Source organism: Acanthisitta chloris, unplaced genomic scaffold (genome assembly GCF_000695815.1).
Source record: "Acanthisitta chloris isolate BGI_N310 unplaced genomic scaffold, ASM69581v1 scaffold9831, whole genome shotgun sequence".
In the NCBI taxonomy this organism is placed as follows: Eukaryota; Metazoa; Chordata; class Aves; order Passeriformes; family Acanthisittidae; genus Acanthisitta; species Acanthisitta chloris.
Genome location: NW_008657640.1, coordinates 85,549 through 105,284, shown reverse-complemented (window position 1 = coordinate 105,284; position 19,736 = coordinate 85,549). Strand labels below are relative to the sequence as shown.

The 19,736-nt window shown below is 37.2% G+C and overlaps 1 protein-coding gene across 1 annotated transcript in view; it reads left to right on the top strand.

Moving 5' to 3' along the window:
- Nucleotides 1-19,736, top strand: part of KIAA0825 (KIAA0825 ortholog) — a gene marked incomplete at its 5' end in the record, with an annotated part of 78,634 nt that overhangs the window by 17,311 nt on the left and 41,587 nt on the right. The window contains 5 exons of the mRNA XM_009084805.1: nucleotides 3,148-3,318; nucleotides 13,645-13,739; nucleotides 15,423-15,650; nucleotides 16,674-16,939; nucleotides 18,179-18,329. Of these exons, the coding sequence (XP_009083053.1) occupies nucleotides 3,148-3,318; nucleotides 13,645-13,739; nucleotides 15,423-15,650; nucleotides 16,674-16,939; nucleotides 18,179-18,329 (911 nt within the window). The remainder of the gene's footprint in view (nucleotides 1-3,147; nucleotides 3,319-13,644; nucleotides 13,740-15,422; nucleotides 15,651-16,673; nucleotides 16,940-18,178; nucleotides 18,330-19,736) is intronic.

The window sequence follows — 19,736 nt, the reverse complement described above, 5'->3', positions numbered from 1 at the left end:
TCTTTCTATCTATGGTCTTTTATAATCTTTTCTGCATAACTCCTCCAATTTCATAATAATTTTCAAGTCTAAGGAAGGAGGGAGAAAAGCAAGAAATTGTGGAGTGACTGTTGCAAGAATTTCAGGGTTTCAGTGGTTCAGCAAGCTAGTGTAGGAAAAGAGTCATAGCTTGGATTACAGAGTATATTCTGTTTTAAATCAGGCAACAACTGAGTAAAATCGTTGGAGTACAGAACGCAGGTTCTAATCTCGCATCTATTTAGAGCGAAATTTGCAAAATCAGCTCATTGGCACATTGACAAAGGCTGTATTATCTGCTTTACCTTTCTGTAGCCTCTGTACCTGTCTTTTTTGTCCCTTTTGAGAAATTCTTTACACAAAGTAATGCTTTTAACAGGAGGTTAGCATGTCCTGTTTTTAGGAGACGCTATGGAGGTCTTGTTGGTGTTGGCCTGAACGCAAAGGTACAGTTGCAGCTATTTCCTCATACAAGGAGTATATCAATTAAAGTCATACGTGAAGAAAAAATCAAATTTAGAAGAATGGAAGTAGTAAACTTCAAGTGATTCAGGAAGAATGTTGGTTTGTATCACATAACTTTCTCCATGCTTCCTTCTATTCTGCAGTTAGGCTGGAATGCCATTGCTTAACTGATTCATGAAAGGCTGAGATCAGCTTCATGTGCTTTCAGTAAGTCTGAGTGTGGTCCTCTGAATTGGGCAGGGTGCTAACAACTTCAGACCATTATCATCACAGAGGGATGCCTCTCTTGCTGTGCAGTGTCACCTAGGTAAATGAGTTATGTCAGTTCTCTGACCTAACATTCTAAGTCATGACCCATTCAGTAACTTTTCCAGAGTTACCATACTCTACTCTGTGAATAGAGTCCTCCAAACAGGTTGATGGAGCTAAGGTTTTGTTTAACATGTATCACAGTCAATCCTCATGTGAATTTCGCATCTGTCCACATGGAGACATGTTCTCTTCATGGCAATCTTCTACAAGGTGTGCAAGCCTATTTCCAGATTTTCTCTATGTCATTGCTTTGGCTGCTTAGCTCTTGGCTGTTGCATGGTTCTTAAATGTTTCTGTCCTGTGGTTGTCCAATCAGAACAAAATCAGAAAAGAAGTGCATTTTCATTCTCGTCTGCTAAAAAGTGGACTGTGATGTTCTTGTTCGAGCAGCCTGGTCAGTAGTCTTCAAAGTTAAATGCTGACATCAGTATTTTAAACCTAGCAGTTTGGATGTATATAAGACCTTTCAGCCAAGCTTTGGATACTTGGGTGTGTGCATGCTATTTGATCATCAAACACTATATAAATGAGTTGTCATTTCTGAAGAACAACACGGAACTGACCATATGTGAAAGGAAATTCACTTCTGTTGGCTCCCCCTGTCCAGTTCTTCCAAACTGCTGTAGATGAACTAAGCAGAGTTGAGGTGAGGGTCAAGCCAACTTTTTACAAAAGCTGGATTGTCCAATAACATGCTTTTGTTACCCAAGCCCACAAGAAATAGAACAGTCTTCAATACGAGTTAGTCCGTGTCTGCATTTCTGGCATGCATGTGCTTCTGAATATGTAGAGACTGCACTCCATAGTAAGACCCATGGTTTCTCTAGGACTAAAACAAGATGGAGCAGTGCCTTTCAGTGGATGGCTCATGTGAGTAGTCAGAGATTACCGCCCTCAAGAGGATGCAGGAGCATCACAAGGTTTCCAAATTGTAGGAGAGAGAACTAATGTTCTGTTCCTTTTCATGATAAAGTTTGTGGTTCTTGCACTGCAGACTCAGCCATTTCATGTCAGTTAAACACAGATTATATTCTCTAGTCTTCAGGTAAAAGAAAAATTCTCTGAATGACAGAATTTTTTTTTTTGTAAATTTAAGACTTTAAATTAGAAATCCAGTGACAGAGACATTATTTACTTGTTATTCAGAGAAGAACGGCACTAATAGAGCAATTATGCGTAAGTCTTTTGCCATTCTTAGAAATGCAAGGGACTAGCATGAATACATCTGTTTGGAACTTTAAGGGAATTCAGATGTGGATGCAAAACTCACAGTTCAATCTCTAAGGCTGAAAAAGTAGAATGGTAAATTAGGGAATTAGTATTCGGGTCTCATCTCTGCCACTTAGATCTATGTCTGTTTAAAAGTGATTGGTGAATGCCTAAAAAATATCTAGGAACTTTGAGGAAAAAGGAAGGTACAGAGTACTTCAGATTTGCAAAGGTGAGAGAGATTTGACACACAAAAGTACATTTTAATCAATTTCTATTTGTTTTCATCTTTCAGAGCCTCCCTTTCAAATTACTGTGACACTTTCTAGATAAACTCTTCTGCTGATGTTACATCTGTGACAGAACTGCATAGGAACATGGTATCAGCTCACCACAATTTGCATAGAACTGCAAATTTGTTACATTTAAAGAAGTTACAAGATTAAAATACTTAAAACTGTGATTTGGTAATACTGAATTGGAAACATCACACAGTAATTTATAGTCTGACTGTGCTCAAATCAGAGTTCCCTTGTTGATATGACATGATTATATGTTATGATTCCAAGTGTTAACCTTTCAAAACAAAACGTTCAGTTTCTTCTTTTAAATATCAAATGCTTATAGGTATAGTACTTGCTGATATTTGCTCACTGACAGTTTCACTTGTTTTCAAACCCTACATATTTAAAGTTGTGGAGTGTTAGATTGATGTTTCTTTTCACTCAAATGTCATATTCATCAACTGTATTGTGCTAGGAGATTGTTAAACAGACAAGGTGACTTGCAGAGTGACAGTGTAGTGGTGTGATGTCCCAAACCATTAAAATACAGTCATGGCATGTTTTTTTCCTTTCATTCAATTGGCTTTTGCAGCACAGTTTTCTGGAAAATACAGGTCAGAAATTTTCGGTAGATCCATTGCTTGAAAAAAATGCCTAGTTAATTAGTAACAAAAACTGGAATTCCCATATAGTTGAGAAATGCTGGAGACTTGGGAAGAATGAATGTAACAGCTTTTTTTAATGAGAAAAAGTTACATTATGATATAATAAAAATTAAATTACTTGATATATTATACTGTCTGACATAATCAGTTTTTTAAGCTATAGTAAAATGTATTTTATTATTTTACTTGCACAGGCTCCCAAGAATACCACAAAAAAGGAAGAAACTTCTGTTTGACATTGTATCAACTCAAATGTCTTTCTCAACTTATCAAACTCTTTCTATTAATGGAAGGAAAAATTGAAGAGCTATCTGCAGAAATTCTGCTGGTGCCTTCATTTATGGAGAGGAATAAGAATGTTCAAGGTAATGAATGATTTTCCTCATTTAATAATTTTCTTTTTGCAAAAGGATAATGTTATATAATTTCCAACATTAATTATCTAATTTATGTGAACATATTTTGCAAATAAGTGTGCTACCATATTCACTGAAAAAGGTTTTGAAATGTGCAGGTTTACATTTGAGCACAGTGACTTGTGATGTACAGACTGTAAATATTGATGTAGAATCATAATGAAACAGTATCAAAGACTGTGACATATTATCTCTTACTGAATTATCTGTAAAATCCCATGCTTCATATAGAATGCAACAATACATGGAGTCTGAGTTCTTTGAAACTGTGGCTGTTTCTGAGCTTGCCCTTGACAGCTGCCTTTTTCAAGAGAGAAAAGCACTAACTTGAACATCAGTTTAATTGATCTTAGTATACATGCAGCTAAGTGTGTAAGGATATAACCCTGGTTTAACCTGTAGTTCTCACAAACACTTATTAATATGTACTATGTTTGTTATCATGCTTATCCCGCTGGTTTCAGTGGGTGTTTTATAGGAGGCTCCACATCAGTAAAATGATCAAGCCTCAAGTTTGCATTTGCTATAGACTCCAGGCTCACTTGCTTTCTCATCTAATTGTATTCAGGAGAACCTGGTATTGTGAAAATTCATGTGAATAACACCTTCCAGGTCACAGTATGCTCATAAATGCTCTTCTACTCTGCTACTTCTGCCAGTAGAGAGACTAAGTCACCAGTGACCAAGTGGTTTCAGGAGCTTTGATGCTATCGCAGGCAAGGATCAGACCAGAAATGAGGCCAGGCTGCTCAGGGAGGGACAAATATTCACTCTCTCTGTAGTCAAGCTGCAGGCTGAGGAGAAAGGTGTTTTGGGAATGTAGTTTCAGAATACTAAATTGGTAAAAATAAAAATATTAAATAAGAAGAGTTCCAAGGCACACATTTTGTTAATGGATTCTTCATGTGTAATACCGACACTCTGAAATAAAGAAATACTGGTTAACCTATGTATTTTAGAATATACATCAAAACGCTAATAAAACTTGCATTCAGGTTCCACTTTTGCTATTGGTTTCAATGTATTTCTGCGTTCTTTAATCTCTCAGTTTTGCTAATTCTCAAGAAATACTAAGCTAGTATATACTATGATTTAGGTTTTATGGCCTTGATCCTACTAAGATGTGCCAGAGTAAACTTCTCAAATTGTGGAGTTCTCTTCATGTATAGGACAGGGTATATAGTCAGTAAGGGTAATTGTAAGTGTTCTGTGATAATGTGTTAAAAAAAAAATTGAAAAACTCGTGAATGGGAAATTTATTTGACGGTAATTAACAACACTCTAAAACATGTGACCTCCAGTAATTCAGAGAACTTAGAAGATTTCAACATTAACAAGAAGTATTTTTCTTTCCAGGAAGCGTGTTTAGAACTTTATCCTGCAAGACTTTTTTCCAAGTTTCCAAGCTTAATCACATTCGGAACTGTTCCTCTAAAGTGTGTTAAATCTTCTTTTTTGAGGAAGCTTCTTTTGGAGTAATTATGTCTGTAGCAAGCCAATTCTTAACTGGTACCTCTACTTAACCAAATCTGAACAGGAAATATTACTAGATCTTGTTGCAGGAGACAGTCTTGTGGGTAGAAGGTCCACTCTAAAGAAAACGTAAAATTACTTTTAACCTGGAAAACAAGTGAAGGCAAATATTTTACAGGTTCTTTAAGTGAAGTCACGTACCTCTGTTTTTAGCGTTGTTGTTCTCATCAGGTGGTTTTATTCACAAAACTTTGCTTGGTTATGTTTTCAGATAGTTTGTGTAAAAGGACATGTCCAGAGAATTATTTTTTTAAAAAAGATCTGACTAGAAGGGTTTATTGGTGTTACTTTCATTCCATATTGTCAGAAATAAGTTGTAGTGCTAAAGAGAAAGATGACATGATGTGGGAGGATGTTCCCACTCGTTCCAGCTTCTGTTAAGTTCCAAAGAGGATTTAAGATTTCCTCTGTTAATGTCCTGTATTGGGCTGATAATCTTATTTTTGTCACAGAGGAAGACTGAGTTTTGATAGATTGATTAGAATCCTTGTTTTATTTTCATCACAACACATTATGTGACTAGAAAATACAAGGACCAGCTTCTGTACTTATGCAGAAGCCTTGTCACTAGAAATCTTGTTTAACAGAATCTCGAGTGAAAATATGTCCAAAGCAGCTTTACATTAACTTGGATACCAGTTGCAGGTTTGCAGTGCAGCACAGACTGCAGAATCAGCCTAAGAAGCAGAGCAAGTTAGCCCAGATTTAACCATGTGTTGCTGTTGCCGGACAATTACCTGTACTCTCAGTGGGTTAATGGTAGGTTGGGTGTATCCAGTCTACCCTTTAGTCACTGCAGTGAGGGATATCTGAGGTGCCAGTCCTCTGCAAGTAGTAGTGCTGGCAAATTAGGGGAAGCTGGCCAGTTCATAACAGGTAGGCCAATATCCAACTGAGTTAAAGCTTCCCTAGGCACACATAGATTTGAACCTTTTACTTACTTCCTTTTCTTTTTAGTTGTTTTCAGTATTCATGGGAGCTTTTTTATTTATGTAACTCATGCAGAGATGCAACAAAAATAGTGGGGTTTTCATGTGCTTGTGTCAAGTGTTGTGTTTATGTATATAGCTGTTACTATGGCAGTTTTTGTTGATTTTTTTTTGGCTATGTATCCCATAGTACTTCAATCTTGATATTTTGAACATGTGTAAAGTTCCATCAGAAACAAAGTAGTTCTTTGGATGGTTCCTCTTTTTAATTTTATTTTTTTGTCCCGAAGATGGCATCTAAGTTGTATCTAAACCAGACAGTTTCTTGGCCCTCATTTTTCCCTAAACCCAGCAATGACAAAGAGCAATGGCTGCATAAATTGGATGTAAGAAGAACACTTAGGGTTTATCACAGAAGAATCAAAGATTTCATATCTTCTGACAGATTGTTTGTACTCCTAGGGGGTCTTAAGAGGGGTCAAATGGCTTCTAACAGTTCCTTAGCTAGATGGTTAAGGGATTGTATTAGAGAGGCGTATGTAGTTAAGGGTAAAGAGGCTCCCAGGGTTTGTAAAGCTCATTACACTAGGACTATAGCTGCTTCTTGGGCGGAGAGGTCGAAGGCTTCCACATTGGAAATTTGCAAGGTGGCCACCTGGGCTTCTCTTCATACTTTTTCATTGCATTATCGCTTGGATGTAGTCTCTTCTGCAGATTCTGCTTTTGGTAGGAGGTTGCTTGTGAACCAAAAAAAGAACAGTGAAGAAAAGAAAGACATGTAGTTCAGAGTTCTAGCTGGCAACAAGACAAGTTTCTTTGCAGTGTGCACAATGGAATCCTATGAAGACCAATTTAGGCGGTTGAAAATAGATGTTAGAGGGAAGTACTGCCTACCAGTGTTCTCTGATGGTAACCCTATGGCAGACAATAGCACTGAAGGAAACAGTGAACCAGAGTGAACTCTGTAGGGAGATGGATGTAGAGAGGTTTTTTTAGGTGATACAGATAGTTCTCTGAGCTCAGTTTGAGAGTTCTGTATCTGGCATCTTCTGGAATATATTCAGAATCTTCATTTTCACAAATTGTTTTGCATAGATTGAAAAATTATCTGAATTGTATTTTCCACTCTAACTTCTTTTCACTGTTCTCCATCCAGTTCTTCCTGGTTTTATTTTTTGACTTTACCAGAGCTAACTTAGCTTGTGTTCCTCAGTGATCAGTATTGCCAAGTCTTGAGCTTGATTTCAAATTATATTTGTGATGTCTAAGAACAATTTAAAAAAAAGGTAGTATAAATACACTACCAGTGTATTGTTCAAGTTATCCCTTAAATCAGATAAAAGGCGAAAATCATGATACGGTCTTGAACAAATAAATGATGATGTGGTTTTGTTCCATCCGAGAACTTTGATGTAGCATCTGGACAAGACTATTACTCTGCCTTTCAGAACAAAGGTATCGGTTATTGTTCTAACATTTAGAGAACATTTATTCTTAATGTTGCATAATCTCACTACAAGTATTAGATTTCATTAAATTAAAGGAGTAACCGCCTCTGTTTTTTCTTGACTAGGCATTTAACCCTTTCTTCTTGTCATGCCTACTGTGATGAGGTAGTCTGCTTCTCTATTTACACTCAGTTGAAATTTCTGAAATTTTCTGACACAGTGCTTGCAGCATCACAGGGGTCACTCTCTTTGGAGTAATCTGGAACATCTTCAGCTGCAGTCAAGTGTTAAGCAGGAGATTTTGGTTTAGAATCGTTCCAAAGTGCATTCTCTTCCCATCTTTAAGGTAGATTTCTCTTTCCTCTGGGTTATCAGAAGCCTCTTGTTGAGACCTTTAAAAAAATCAAAAACACCTAATGTGCTTTCATCTGTCTCACTTTTTTTTCCAGTAAAAAAGTGAACTTTGGGCAGATCAGATAATGAGTACCAAGAAAGACTTTTTCCAGTGGAGCATTTTGAAAACACTGTGGGTAAAGTTGTCAAGCCCTTAGGTTTACAAGCTTTGTCTCACAGGACTGGGAGGATTTGCAAAGGTCTTTCCTTCCCACAACAAGAAGAAATCCTTAACTCCATATCCATTTCTGGAAAGTGTAATGAAAGGAGCGTGGAATGAAATTTCTGAGGTGCATCCTCCTAATAGATTGAAGAAAGAAAGGCGCGATTTTTGCTTTGGTCTCAAAGCAAGATATTCAAGTAGCTTCTTTAGGAAATACATCCAAAGTGAAAATGGAATTTACACTAGGAGGGAGTATGATTTCATATGTACATTTGCTGTATTTGTGTGATTACAGTTCTCTCGGTATAGTACAACAACTTGAAAGTCCATTATTGAAGATAGAAAGCAGAAGGGTTTCTTGATCTCCAGTTAGTAAATTTTTTTTTTACTTCTACTTATTTATATTTTTGGGTGCATGGTATTTCCCATTTCTGCATGATAAATTACTATTTCCAATACTGTTTCAATAAAAGTTCTGACTGAGTCCAGCTAGTAAACCACAAGTACACAAAGTATGAGCAGTCTGTCAGGTTTGTAGAACATAAGTTTCCAGAAAGATACAGCAATGGTTTGTGGTTAATCCAGTCTTCCCTGATAATCAAGACTGGTGGAGGTATAGAGTATGCTCTGGAAAAGCAGCAAATATGAAAAAATGAGTTTTTCTTGAACCCCCATCTTCTTTCAGAACATTCACTTTTTTTCTCCTCTCTTTCTGCAAATTCTATTCTCTAAGCAGCTCTGTGGGAAGGATCCCATACATTTCTGTCTATCTGTGCAAATGGAGTTTGATGTTTAGAATTTGGGAGAAGAGAGAAGTCAAAGAATTTGTGTAGAAAAATGACTGTCTAGATAGGGATACTTCCTCCATCCCATTGCATTCCTTCCTGTCTGCAGTGGCAAATTTGGGTTGAGTAGCGGCTATACCTTGAATAAAGCTGCATTTCTGTTTCCCAGGAGAGCTTGCTGATTAGGGGAAGACAGAAGACAAGTGAAGAAGTAGCAGGCCAGGAAGGCTGAAATATGATATATGTCTCTGTTGAAACAAAGTTTGAGAGGAAGGGTGTATAAAGTAGCATGTGAAATCCAGAGGCTTTATGGGGGCTCTGGCTAAATGTTCAGTGATCAGTGGAAAGTGTGAAGGGAGCCCTTGATAGCCAGAAGTTAAATTGAAGAAGACTAAGGCCAGCTTCACCCAGATAAGGCTTGGGGAAGGCTAAAATTTGAGAAACCAAAGGAACTCAGTAAAATATGGGAACCTTGACCTAAGGGCTTCTTTGAGAAGACCAAGAAAGTTTCTATATGTGTGTGAGCCTACATGCATGCAGATACATAGATAGATAGATAAAGATATAGATACAAGTATAAAGCAAGCATGCCCAGGCTGTTAGTTACAAAAGGAGATGAGGCAGTCTAGCAGAACATATTAATTTAATAATGAAGGAGCCTTTAAAATAACTGATGCTGATGGAAGAATCATTTGACTATTCACCTCTGGTCCTGGAGTCACAAATCTACCATCAGCTATTTTTCTCAGCTGTGAGTTCTTAACAGGTAAGGCAGTACTGCCATAAGTACACAGTGATTTTGGGTTAAGGGTTAAAGGTTTTCTTAAAAGTCTTGATGTAAAAAGTTATAAATAGCTGATCTAAGTAGTGACTGTAATTGAATGTGAATATATAGATACTCACTTGTGTGCATAGTTTGAATCTAATTTTATATCTCTAAATAGAATTGCAGGGGAAAAAAGGCAAATTTAGGGTAGAAAGCGCAGAATAGGAAAGAAGGAAAGTATGCAGTCAGTTAGGATTGTTTTGGTTTTTATAATTCTGTAGTTATTTCTAGATAAAATTGTAGGAAACTTCATTGTAAAAAAACATTAAACCTTACTGAAAAAAAACCAGTAAGTTTATGGTGCTGGTCATAATGTGTTGAATGATCAGGGAGTTAGATAACCTGATTACTATCTTCTGGTTTATGTCCTATCATTTTATCTTTCATTTTTCTCAACTCAAATCTGCCAATGCCTTTTGAAAATGCAAACAAGGACAGTACTTATGGGAGAAAAATACCAAACAAAACCAGTCAACCAAACAAAACCAAAACCGAACACAGGAAAAACCCCATAAAAACCTTGAAGCTCTAGCATGTTGTATAGGTGTATGAAAAGAGAAGGGTTCATCTTCAGAGTGCAAATTGTTTAGGGGAAAGGTAAAATCTACTTTAGGTAAATTAAATTTTCTGTATGTGCAAATACTGGAAATTTCATAGCAAGAAAAAAGCCTCTTAGCCTTGGCCATGTACTACCAGTAGGCTCAGGTTACTGAAGACCTTTAAGTTTATGCTTAGAAGATAATCATTACAGTGCTTTGACAACACCCAATCGTTTAAAACCTCTTGGTTTTAATTTCGCATAAAATACATTAGGAATATCTGCACCCGTGTTGCTTACCACCTTTATGCTAGAAGACAGATTTTAAAAATATCATATAGTTTGGTTTCATTCTTAAATTTTTACTGAAATATGGACTCAAAGGATTGAAAAATGGTTGAGGTTGGAAGGGATCTTTGGAGATCGTCTTGTCCAACAACCTCTGCTCAAGCAGGGCCTTTACAGCCCATGATCATGTCCAGACAGCTTTTGAGTATCTCCAAGGTTGGAGATTCCATAGCCTCTCAGGAAAACCTCTTACAGTGCTTGGTCATCCACACAGCAAAAAAAAAAGTGTTTCCTGATATTCTGAAGGAACGTCCTGTGTCTCTGTCTGTACTGTAGCCACTGGTCCTGTTGCTGGGTACCAATGAGAAGTGTCTGGTTGTCCTCTTTGCACCCTCCCTTTAGGTATTTATATACATAAATGTTATCTCACCCTGACACTTCTCTTGCCTTACAGTCCCTGTGCTCTCAGCCTGTCCTCATGGGAGAGATGCTCCATTCCTTTCTTCATCTTCATGGCCCTGTGTTAGACACTTTCCAGTATGTTTGTGTCTGTCTTGTACTGAGTAGCCTAGAACTGTACACATCACTCCAGCTGTGGCCTCACCAGTGCTGCCCAGGCACATGATAGGTGCCCTAGGTCCCCCAACCCTGGTGGTGTTCAAGGCCAGGGTGGATGAGGCCTTGAGCAACCTGCTCTAGCGAGTAAGTGTCCCATGGCAGGGAGGGTTGGGACTAGATGATCTGTAAGGTACATTCCAACCCTTAAATTCTATGATTCTGTGAGGAAGATTCACTTCCTTTGACCTGTTGGCAATGCCTTGTCTGATGCCACCAGATACCTTTGCAGCAAGGACTCATTGCTGGCTCATCTTCAACTTCATGTTGTTCTGAATCCCCAGGTCCTTTTATCCAAAGCTTCTCTCCAGCACATACCATTTTTGAACTTCATGAGGTTTTAGTGTGCCCATTTCTCCAGCTGGTTGAGGTCCCTGTGGATGCTACCATGACCCTCTGCCAACCAGTCTGATGTCAGCTGCAAACTTGCGGAGGAGACGCCCTTTCCCTATCCCCTATTAATGAAGATATTAAACAGGAGCGGACCTAGTATTGAGATAGATCACTAATTATTGGCCTCCAGCTAGTTTGTGTTACTGATCATCATGTTTGGGGCCTAGCTATTCAGCCAGTTTTCACTTCACTGACTGCTTATCCAGCCCACACACCAAGAGCTTGTCTACAGCTTGTCCTATACTGGGGTCTTACAGGAGAGCGATAAGTGAAGATATTAAACAGGAGCGGACCTAGTATTGAGATAGATCACTAATTATTGGCCTCCAGCTAGTTTGTGTTACTGATCATCATGTTTGGGGCCTAGCTATTCAGCCAGTTTTCACTTCACTGACTGCTTATCCAGCCCACACACCAAGAGCTTGTCTACAGCTTGTCCTATACTGGGGTCTTACAGGAGAGCGATAAGGGCCTTACTCCAGGTAGACTTATTGGCCTCCAGCTAGTTTGTGTTACTGATCATCATGTTTGGGGCCTAGCTATTCAGCCAGTTTTCACTTCACTGACTGCTTATCCAGCCCACACACCAAGAGCTTGTCTACAGCTTGTCCTATACTGGGGTCTTACAGGAGAGCGATAAGGGCCTTACTGAAGTCCAGGTAGACTATCCACTGCTCTCCCCTCATCTACCAGGCCAGTCATTGCTTTGTAGAAATTTATCAAGTTGGTCAAGCATGACTTCCCCTTGTTGAAGCCATGCTGAGTACTCCTGATGAATTTTTTGTCAGCAATGTGCCTGACAGTTTTTAGGATTAACTGTTCCATCCCCTTCCCAGGGATTGAGGTGCAGTTGACAAACCTCTGATTTGCTGCATCCTTCTCCTTGGACATAAGAGTGACATTTACTTTCCTCCAGTCTTTGAACACTTCTCCCAGTTGGCATGATTAATCAAAGGTTATTGAGAGTGGCCTTGCAATGACATCTGCCAGCTCCCTTGGCACTTGTGGGTGCATCCCATGAAGGCCCAAGGATTTCTGTGTGTTGAGTGTTCAGGTATTCTCAGACCTTATCCTCTTCCACCAAGGGTACATGCTCCTTGTTCCAACCTTGCCTTCTGGTCTCTGGAGCCTTGAAGTCTGGTCTTGCTAGTAAATACCGAGTCAAAGAAGACATTCAGTACCTCAGCCTTTACTATGTCTGCGTAACTAGGTCCCAGTAATAGGCTCACAATTTCCCTAGTCTTCCATTTGTCACCTGTGTACTTAGAGAAGCTCTTCTTGTTGTCTTTGACATCCCTGGCCAAATTCAATTGCATTTGGGCTTTAGCTTCCCTAACTGTGTCCATGGATTCTCAGATATTATGTGTTCCTCCCAGGTTAGCCATCCTTACTTCCATCCTCTGCATGCTTCATTTTGTGTTTGAGTTTGGTTAGGATCTTCTGTTCATGCAGGCAGACCTCCTGGACTTTTTTTTTTCCAACTCTCTTCAGCTTGGCAGAGGTGTTCCTTGAATATTAACCAGCTTTCTTGGGTCCCATTATCTAGAGCCTTATCCCATGGGACTTCTCCAAGCAGGTGCTTCAAGAGGCCAAAATTTGCTCTTATGAAGTTCAATGCTGGGAGCTTTTTTTTCCACCCTCCTCTCTGCACTCAGAATCCTGACCTCCACTATATCATGGTCACTGCAGCAGAGGCTGCCTGTGACTTTCACATCCCAAACAAACCCCTCCATTTCTGCCTGTGTCACTTGGAAGAGGAAGTTATCATCAATGCACTTCAAGGACCTGAATCACTTGAAACACCGAGCACAGTGATATCTGCCATAGACATTGGTTTGTCCTTGTCAAAACTGGAGCAATATTCCCCCAGGGTTTATGAGTGAGCTTTGTACCAACCCTTCTTAAGGAGATTCTCTTGTTCATGTCAGTGTTATTTTGCTTATAACTGTACTAGTTAACTATATTCTTAGCATATCAACATTTCCAAATAAGTGAAAACTAGAATATATTAGTGTGCAATTCATATAATTTATTGAACAAATAATATAAATTATTTTCTACACAGCTGATTTAATGTTATCTGTCCTCCCTAAGAATCAGTATACAAATGAATTAGTGGCAAAAGAAACTATGTTTTACACATGTGCATTTGTATAAAATGAATACAATGGGATGTGGATTTCATCATGTAACATAAAAGAAACTGTGTATAACTTGAATTTGACTTTATCCTAACATTAGTATTCCTCTACATCTTGTTGAGGGTTTTTTAATGCTTCATATTGATGTATGGAAGGTGTTGTAGGCTGCTGACTTTTCTACAGAATTAATCTTAACTTTGATCTCTTTTATCATACTGTGCAGGAGTTCTGAAGAAGGCTAGTGGGAAGCTTTTAATAGGAGAACCTAGAGCAAACGAAACCAGCGTGCTTCCTGAACAGTTACTTCAGGTAGAAGAGGTAAGTATGAAAAGAGTCTTACATTTTGTATGGGATTTTCTTTTTTGTGTGTCTTCAGTGTGCTCTGTCACCATGTTCATTATAAACATCTATTATCATAGTTTCATTATTTTAGCTACTGTGATCAATTTTAGGTGCAAATTCTCAGTTAAGATGGAATAAAATTTTATAGCATTCATAAAGTAGTGAGTATTTAATAATAAAGATTTTGACATAAATATAAGATACCTCATGACAAAGCAGAAAATAAATTAAAAAGTATGATAGCTTTCTTCAGTACTAAATACATTCTTAAATACAGCAGAATCTTGAAGAAAATCTATCAAGTTCTTGGAGTTTGATCATGGTTCATTCTGTAGGGACTGAATGTCTGGTTTCTTTGGTGCCAACAAACTACTATTTGTAGTACTATTATTTGTAAAATGTATGTACAAGATTAAGTTTCTGTCTGTCTTTCATTTACTAATAATCGCATTTTTAATTGTTGATTTTGTGGAACCTAAATGCACTAACAATTCCGATACTATGTAATAGTGAATTTACATTTCCTAATGGCTCAATTTTAATGCTGAATTTTTTAAAATGTACTTTGAATCAGTTTTTGAGACTAATGTATAGATTACAAAGAAGAATACTTTGAATAGATTTGGCTTTCCTTGACCCAAGATAAGAAAAAAAAGTAGGGGGAGAATACAAAAGTGGGTGTCGATTGGGGCTGTCTCTGTGCTTGGCTGGAGTTGAATGTTGGGAATGGGGAAAGGAAGGAGGATACTTCTATATTGAAGTAAGCTGGAACAGCTTCACTTTGTAGCCCTTCATTGTCTTCCAGTTTAGTATTGTATCTGCAGTTTGCTAGGAATCCTTTTCTGTTCTCCTACTATGCCCTCATGGTGGGGATCTTTACTGAACATCATTGTACATCATTAAAATACGTTTCTTACAGTGGTGCAATTCTCAATTGGCCACTTCTGGTAAGGTTTAAGTCTGATGTGTGTCATATGAGCAATACAAAGTGAGTTAAGTTGAAAAGTGATGATGTCCTACTGTGTCTACTTCTGGCAACTATTACGCTTCAGATGACTTCAGAAGCCTGTTTAAAGAACGCAGGAAACTGATGTAAACCATAGTAAAAGCCAGCATTTCTAAAACCTACAAATCTCTATTTAGACATTTTAACTGCTGCTAAATCCAACTCTAGACAAGTGAAATACAGTGTGGCTGAACCAACTTCTCTTAAGTGTTTCCCATTAGAATTCATGGTTAATAACTTCCAGTTGTTACCTTTCAGTGGTAATTACTACAGGGCATACATTGTGGTATTATATGGTATACTATTGGAAATGGTTACCAATTCTTGTAACTTTGTTGAATAGATTCTGTTAAAGACTATAAATCAAGTAAAGATGAAGCATGTTTTTTAAAAGGTGTCTTGTTTAAACAGGATTTGTTTTCCTTAAAGATTTGATGATTAATTTATTAGTGTTATACATGTTTATTTTTCTTGAGTGTAAATACTGCTTTTAATATGATTTCAAGGCTAGCAGACTATATTTTCAGTTCTTATAATTAATTTCAGAATATGATGGTATCCTGTAATTTAATTACAGATGTTTGTTTAGTTTTCAGACAATAATAACACTCAATAATGACTTTGGATTGATTTAGTATAAATATGTATTGCAGCCTATTTTACTGAATTTTGGCTGGAGAAATGCTTTTGAAGACCTGTCTTCTTCTGTGGCTCACTGTATAACAATAGCAATCGAGGATTTTTCAACTAAAATTCTTCAGCATGAGCAGAAAGAAGAGTCTTCAGCTGCAGGCTGTGCAATGAGTCTTGTAAACAACCAGCAAATGAGGGAGTCCTGTGGAGCAGTCCAACAGGAGGAGCAGCCAAAGCAAATTGCCAAGGTAGGTATCAAAAGATCTCAAGTTTGAGGGGAGACAGAATGCCGAAGCTGTTTGCTATGTACACTTTGAAGTACTTAGAGTACTATTAATATTCTATATCTTATTTAAATGGAATTAAGAAGAAAGTGAGAGCCATTACAATGTGATGCTGAACAGAGCTTTATACAGTAGCCTATAGTCTGTACTTGAAAGATTTAAACTTCACTGACCTTATTTTTTGCAACCAAAATGTTCTAATACATTCTGATTAGTATCTGCTCTATTACCAAGTGGTTCAATGGGAAAATGTTGAAAGCTTTGAAGCACTGCTATAAAGGGATTTCCTGTATTCATATTATTAGATGTGCCATTCAAATAATCAGCATAACCAGTAATATGACCAAATTAAAGTCCTTTGATTTGCCTGAAAGGTCATTTATGATGATTAATTAAATAATTTTTCTATGGAAATGTATGTTTGAAAGTGTTTTTATTTAGTAAGCTTTGCAACTATTCTAGCAGATTTGGAATGTTGTTAATGAATGTTTGCTTAAAATAACACACAAGTTTTGGGGAGATTATTTCAGGGAGATCAATGTATGAAATTACTAAGGATGACAAGTTTGTTTCCAAATTCAGTGTTTGTATACGTGTTTGTATATAACCCAAGAGATGTGTTTGCATATTTTTCAAAACAAATTAGTTTAGAAAGCTATCTTTGTTTACAAGGAATTAACCTTACACTTTGAATGTACATACAGTGAAATCAGAAACAAAATGAAGGCATTACTAGTGTAAGGTGGTTTTCGTTGTTTTCCCCAATATATAATGTGGAGCTTTAAAGCAAGAAGGAATGAAAGAATAATTCATTTTCTGAAGATAAATGTTTATCCCCTGTTTAACAAATTAAAATGTTTGTAAAGCTGATTCAATATCTTTGTGGTTTGTGCCAATTTCATTATTCAAGTATCTTACCCTAGTGTGTGTAAATTAAACAGTGCTGTCAGAATACAAATAACTCTATGCCACATTTATTTCTTCTAGTTTTGTTCTGACATCATGGAGGAACTGGACACGTTGCTTCCATTGGCTCTGGCATGCAGAGATGATTCTCTTCAGGAAATTAGAGCAAACTTTGTAGAGGCTTGCAGCAAAGTGGCAACAGCTGTCCTGGCAAGACTAGAGGAGAAAAGCAAAGATGTTCCCTCCAAGGCTCCCCTGCAAGTCTTGTATGCTGCTCTTTCCACAGCCATATATGTCTTTCAGCATTTTACAATGTACAGCAATTTAATGAAAGAAACAAGCAAAAAGTGAGTCCTTTTTACTTAAAATAGTTCAGTTCAAGCATAAATAATATGCAGCTTCATTCTATTTTGGTGATGCAGTATAGTATTTTTCTAAATTGCATCATATGTTTTAGCACATGCACTGTGTGTACTATTTATGGAAAGACCTGAATCAAAGCTACTGATAGTCTAAAGCAGCCATTACAAAACAAATTATTTATGTTTAAGGTCTCCATTTGATTTGCAGATAGATATTTTTTAATTATTAAGCTTGAGAAAATGGGATTGTCCGGTGAACTGAACATACTCTGCTCTCATTTAAATGAAGGGCTAAGGCCTTCATTTCCTTACCTGACCTTTGCAGTAGCTGAATTTTCATAAAATCTGATTTAGCACATATATAATATGTGAACAATATAAAAATACATATCTGTGCTTTTTCCTTGCACCATCTGTATTCAGACATGTAAATTAATACATCCAGTGTAGTTATAGAATTTATTTTTTGTTGCATGCAGAATTAAAATGAAGGAAGATATGAAGTAGGAGTGTGGAGTCTAAGACAGTGTTTGACTTGAGGGGCAATATAACTACGTTTGCTGTGCTTTTAGGAGATCTTGATTTAATATATTAGGAATGTCTTTTTTGGTCCATATTTTTCTGGCTATATGTAATTTAAAAGTAGAAACTCTGCCTTTTGGTAGAGACACCTGACCTAGCACAATTTTCAAGGAATACATGGTTTCTGAATGGTTGTATACACTGTTGAGCTACTTTCCCTCTGATGTTTTACTCTCTTCTGCATGAAGTATCTCTTTGTGAATGGGAAGTCTGAGGCAAAATACTGCTCAATAATTCTACTTAGGTTGAGTTTTAGTACATACCTACCAAAAGCAATATCTGTACTCTGTGCTTGTTTTCTTTATCACACTCAGTGCAGATTTAATAATTGCTGATGCAAGTATTCTGCAGCACAGAATCTCCAGATAAGTGAATGACAAATGTACTTTTGTATTGTAAAATAGGATGAAGTAATTTACTTCTCAGTGACTTTCTTAAATGAAGATTTGTAGACAAGCAGATATATTTAAAGAACTTGTGAAAAAATGTCTTTCAAAAGTAAATGCTAGGTTCAGAGTTCAGGACTGAGAGGAAATGAATGATTGATACTTATTAATCAAAACCATTTGCAGTACTGGGGATTGTTACCTTTTACTGCACAGCCTTTCAATCATTGTCTCTTTGATCATTCTCTCTGAACAGACCCCTGTTCCTAGTGCCTTTGCAACAATATCAGGAATTCATCAGTGTTCTGCAGCTTCAAGTAACAAACTACTGCATCAGAGTTTGTGCTACAAGTATTTTACAGGATGCTGAGAGCCACCATTGGGATGACTACAAAGCTTTTTATGAGGTGTGAGGTTAAGTGTACTATGCCTCTCTTTTACAAAATATATTTTATTGGTTGATTACCAGCTCCCAACTAATTAGAAGCATAAGATAAACATTGTTTTTTCATAAGGATTGCTAGAATTTATTCTTTTAAGATATCTATTATTGCAGGCAAATATCTCTCTAGAAGTTATGTAAGAAAACATAGTTATTTAAAAATGAGTTTGTTCACATGAAGGATTTTTGTCATTTGCTTGATGAAATATTGTGTGTCAAGACATTTATATAGAACTCCGTAAAGAAGACACCGTCATCTAAATCTATAAGAATTTTACACTTCTTATAGACAGTGCAACATATGAAAATCTTTCTTCTGGAACTATATACCTAATTCCTTGATTTTTGTTTTCAATTGATTCCCCTTTTACCTTCCTGTGAGTGAAGGATATAACAAAGAAAGATGGTCACTATGGTTACCTTAAGCATTCAACAATATATTTCTGAAATAACCAGTGCCATTTTACCTGCACTTTGAAGTCACAGGTCTGATCTATGGCTATAATCCTTATGATTCTAAGGGGAAAAAATCAAGTTAATTACTTTAATTTATTGGGGTTTTTTCTTCATCCCAGTTAAATGCAAACACAGACTGACATAGACTGTTTGAAATTATTTTCACTTACTTTCAGGATGAAGTACTATTTTTTTAAAAATCAGTAACAATTGAGATCTCCTGGAGACAAAGCATTTATACATTCCTAACAGGAGAGAAAACTCTGTGTGATGCATATATTCTACAGATGTAGTATAAAAATCTGCTGAGTCAATGACAAAAATCTGTACTGGGCAGAGCATGCAGACCTTAATATTGAGTAATCTATCAAAATGTCCATCCTTCAAAGACAAGTAAATAAACATTTTACTTTTGAATGTATGCCCAGATGTCCTGTGTCGATAAGAAGGTGAGAAATGTAGTGGCTTTTGGCAACTGATAGATCATGATGCAATCTTAGCAGTCCATAATCCATATGGTGCTGTGTCCTCTTTATTAGTGATTCAGTAACTTTATCATGGAGGACACCTAATTGTGTGAAATAATTGTTTCAAGAAGAGCTAATATGGAGTACAGTCTTATCATTACTGAGCAGAACTGATGTGTGTAGGAAGGAGTGACAAAAGCTGGTATCTCAGGGCTGTATGTTTTCAGGACTTGAGGTGGAAAGTATGTAATTTTATATCATCACTCTGCTCTTTATTCTGGGCCACAGGAGACGGCCCAAGGATGAATGGTGATGTGCTCTTGGTGCCTTCAGGAGCCATGTTGCTGAACAGATGTTACTTCCATTGAGCTCTTGTAGGCATCCTCAATGGACTAGATTAGCTTAAGATATATTGCTTGGTACAGAGGCAACACCCTGCTGAAACTTCC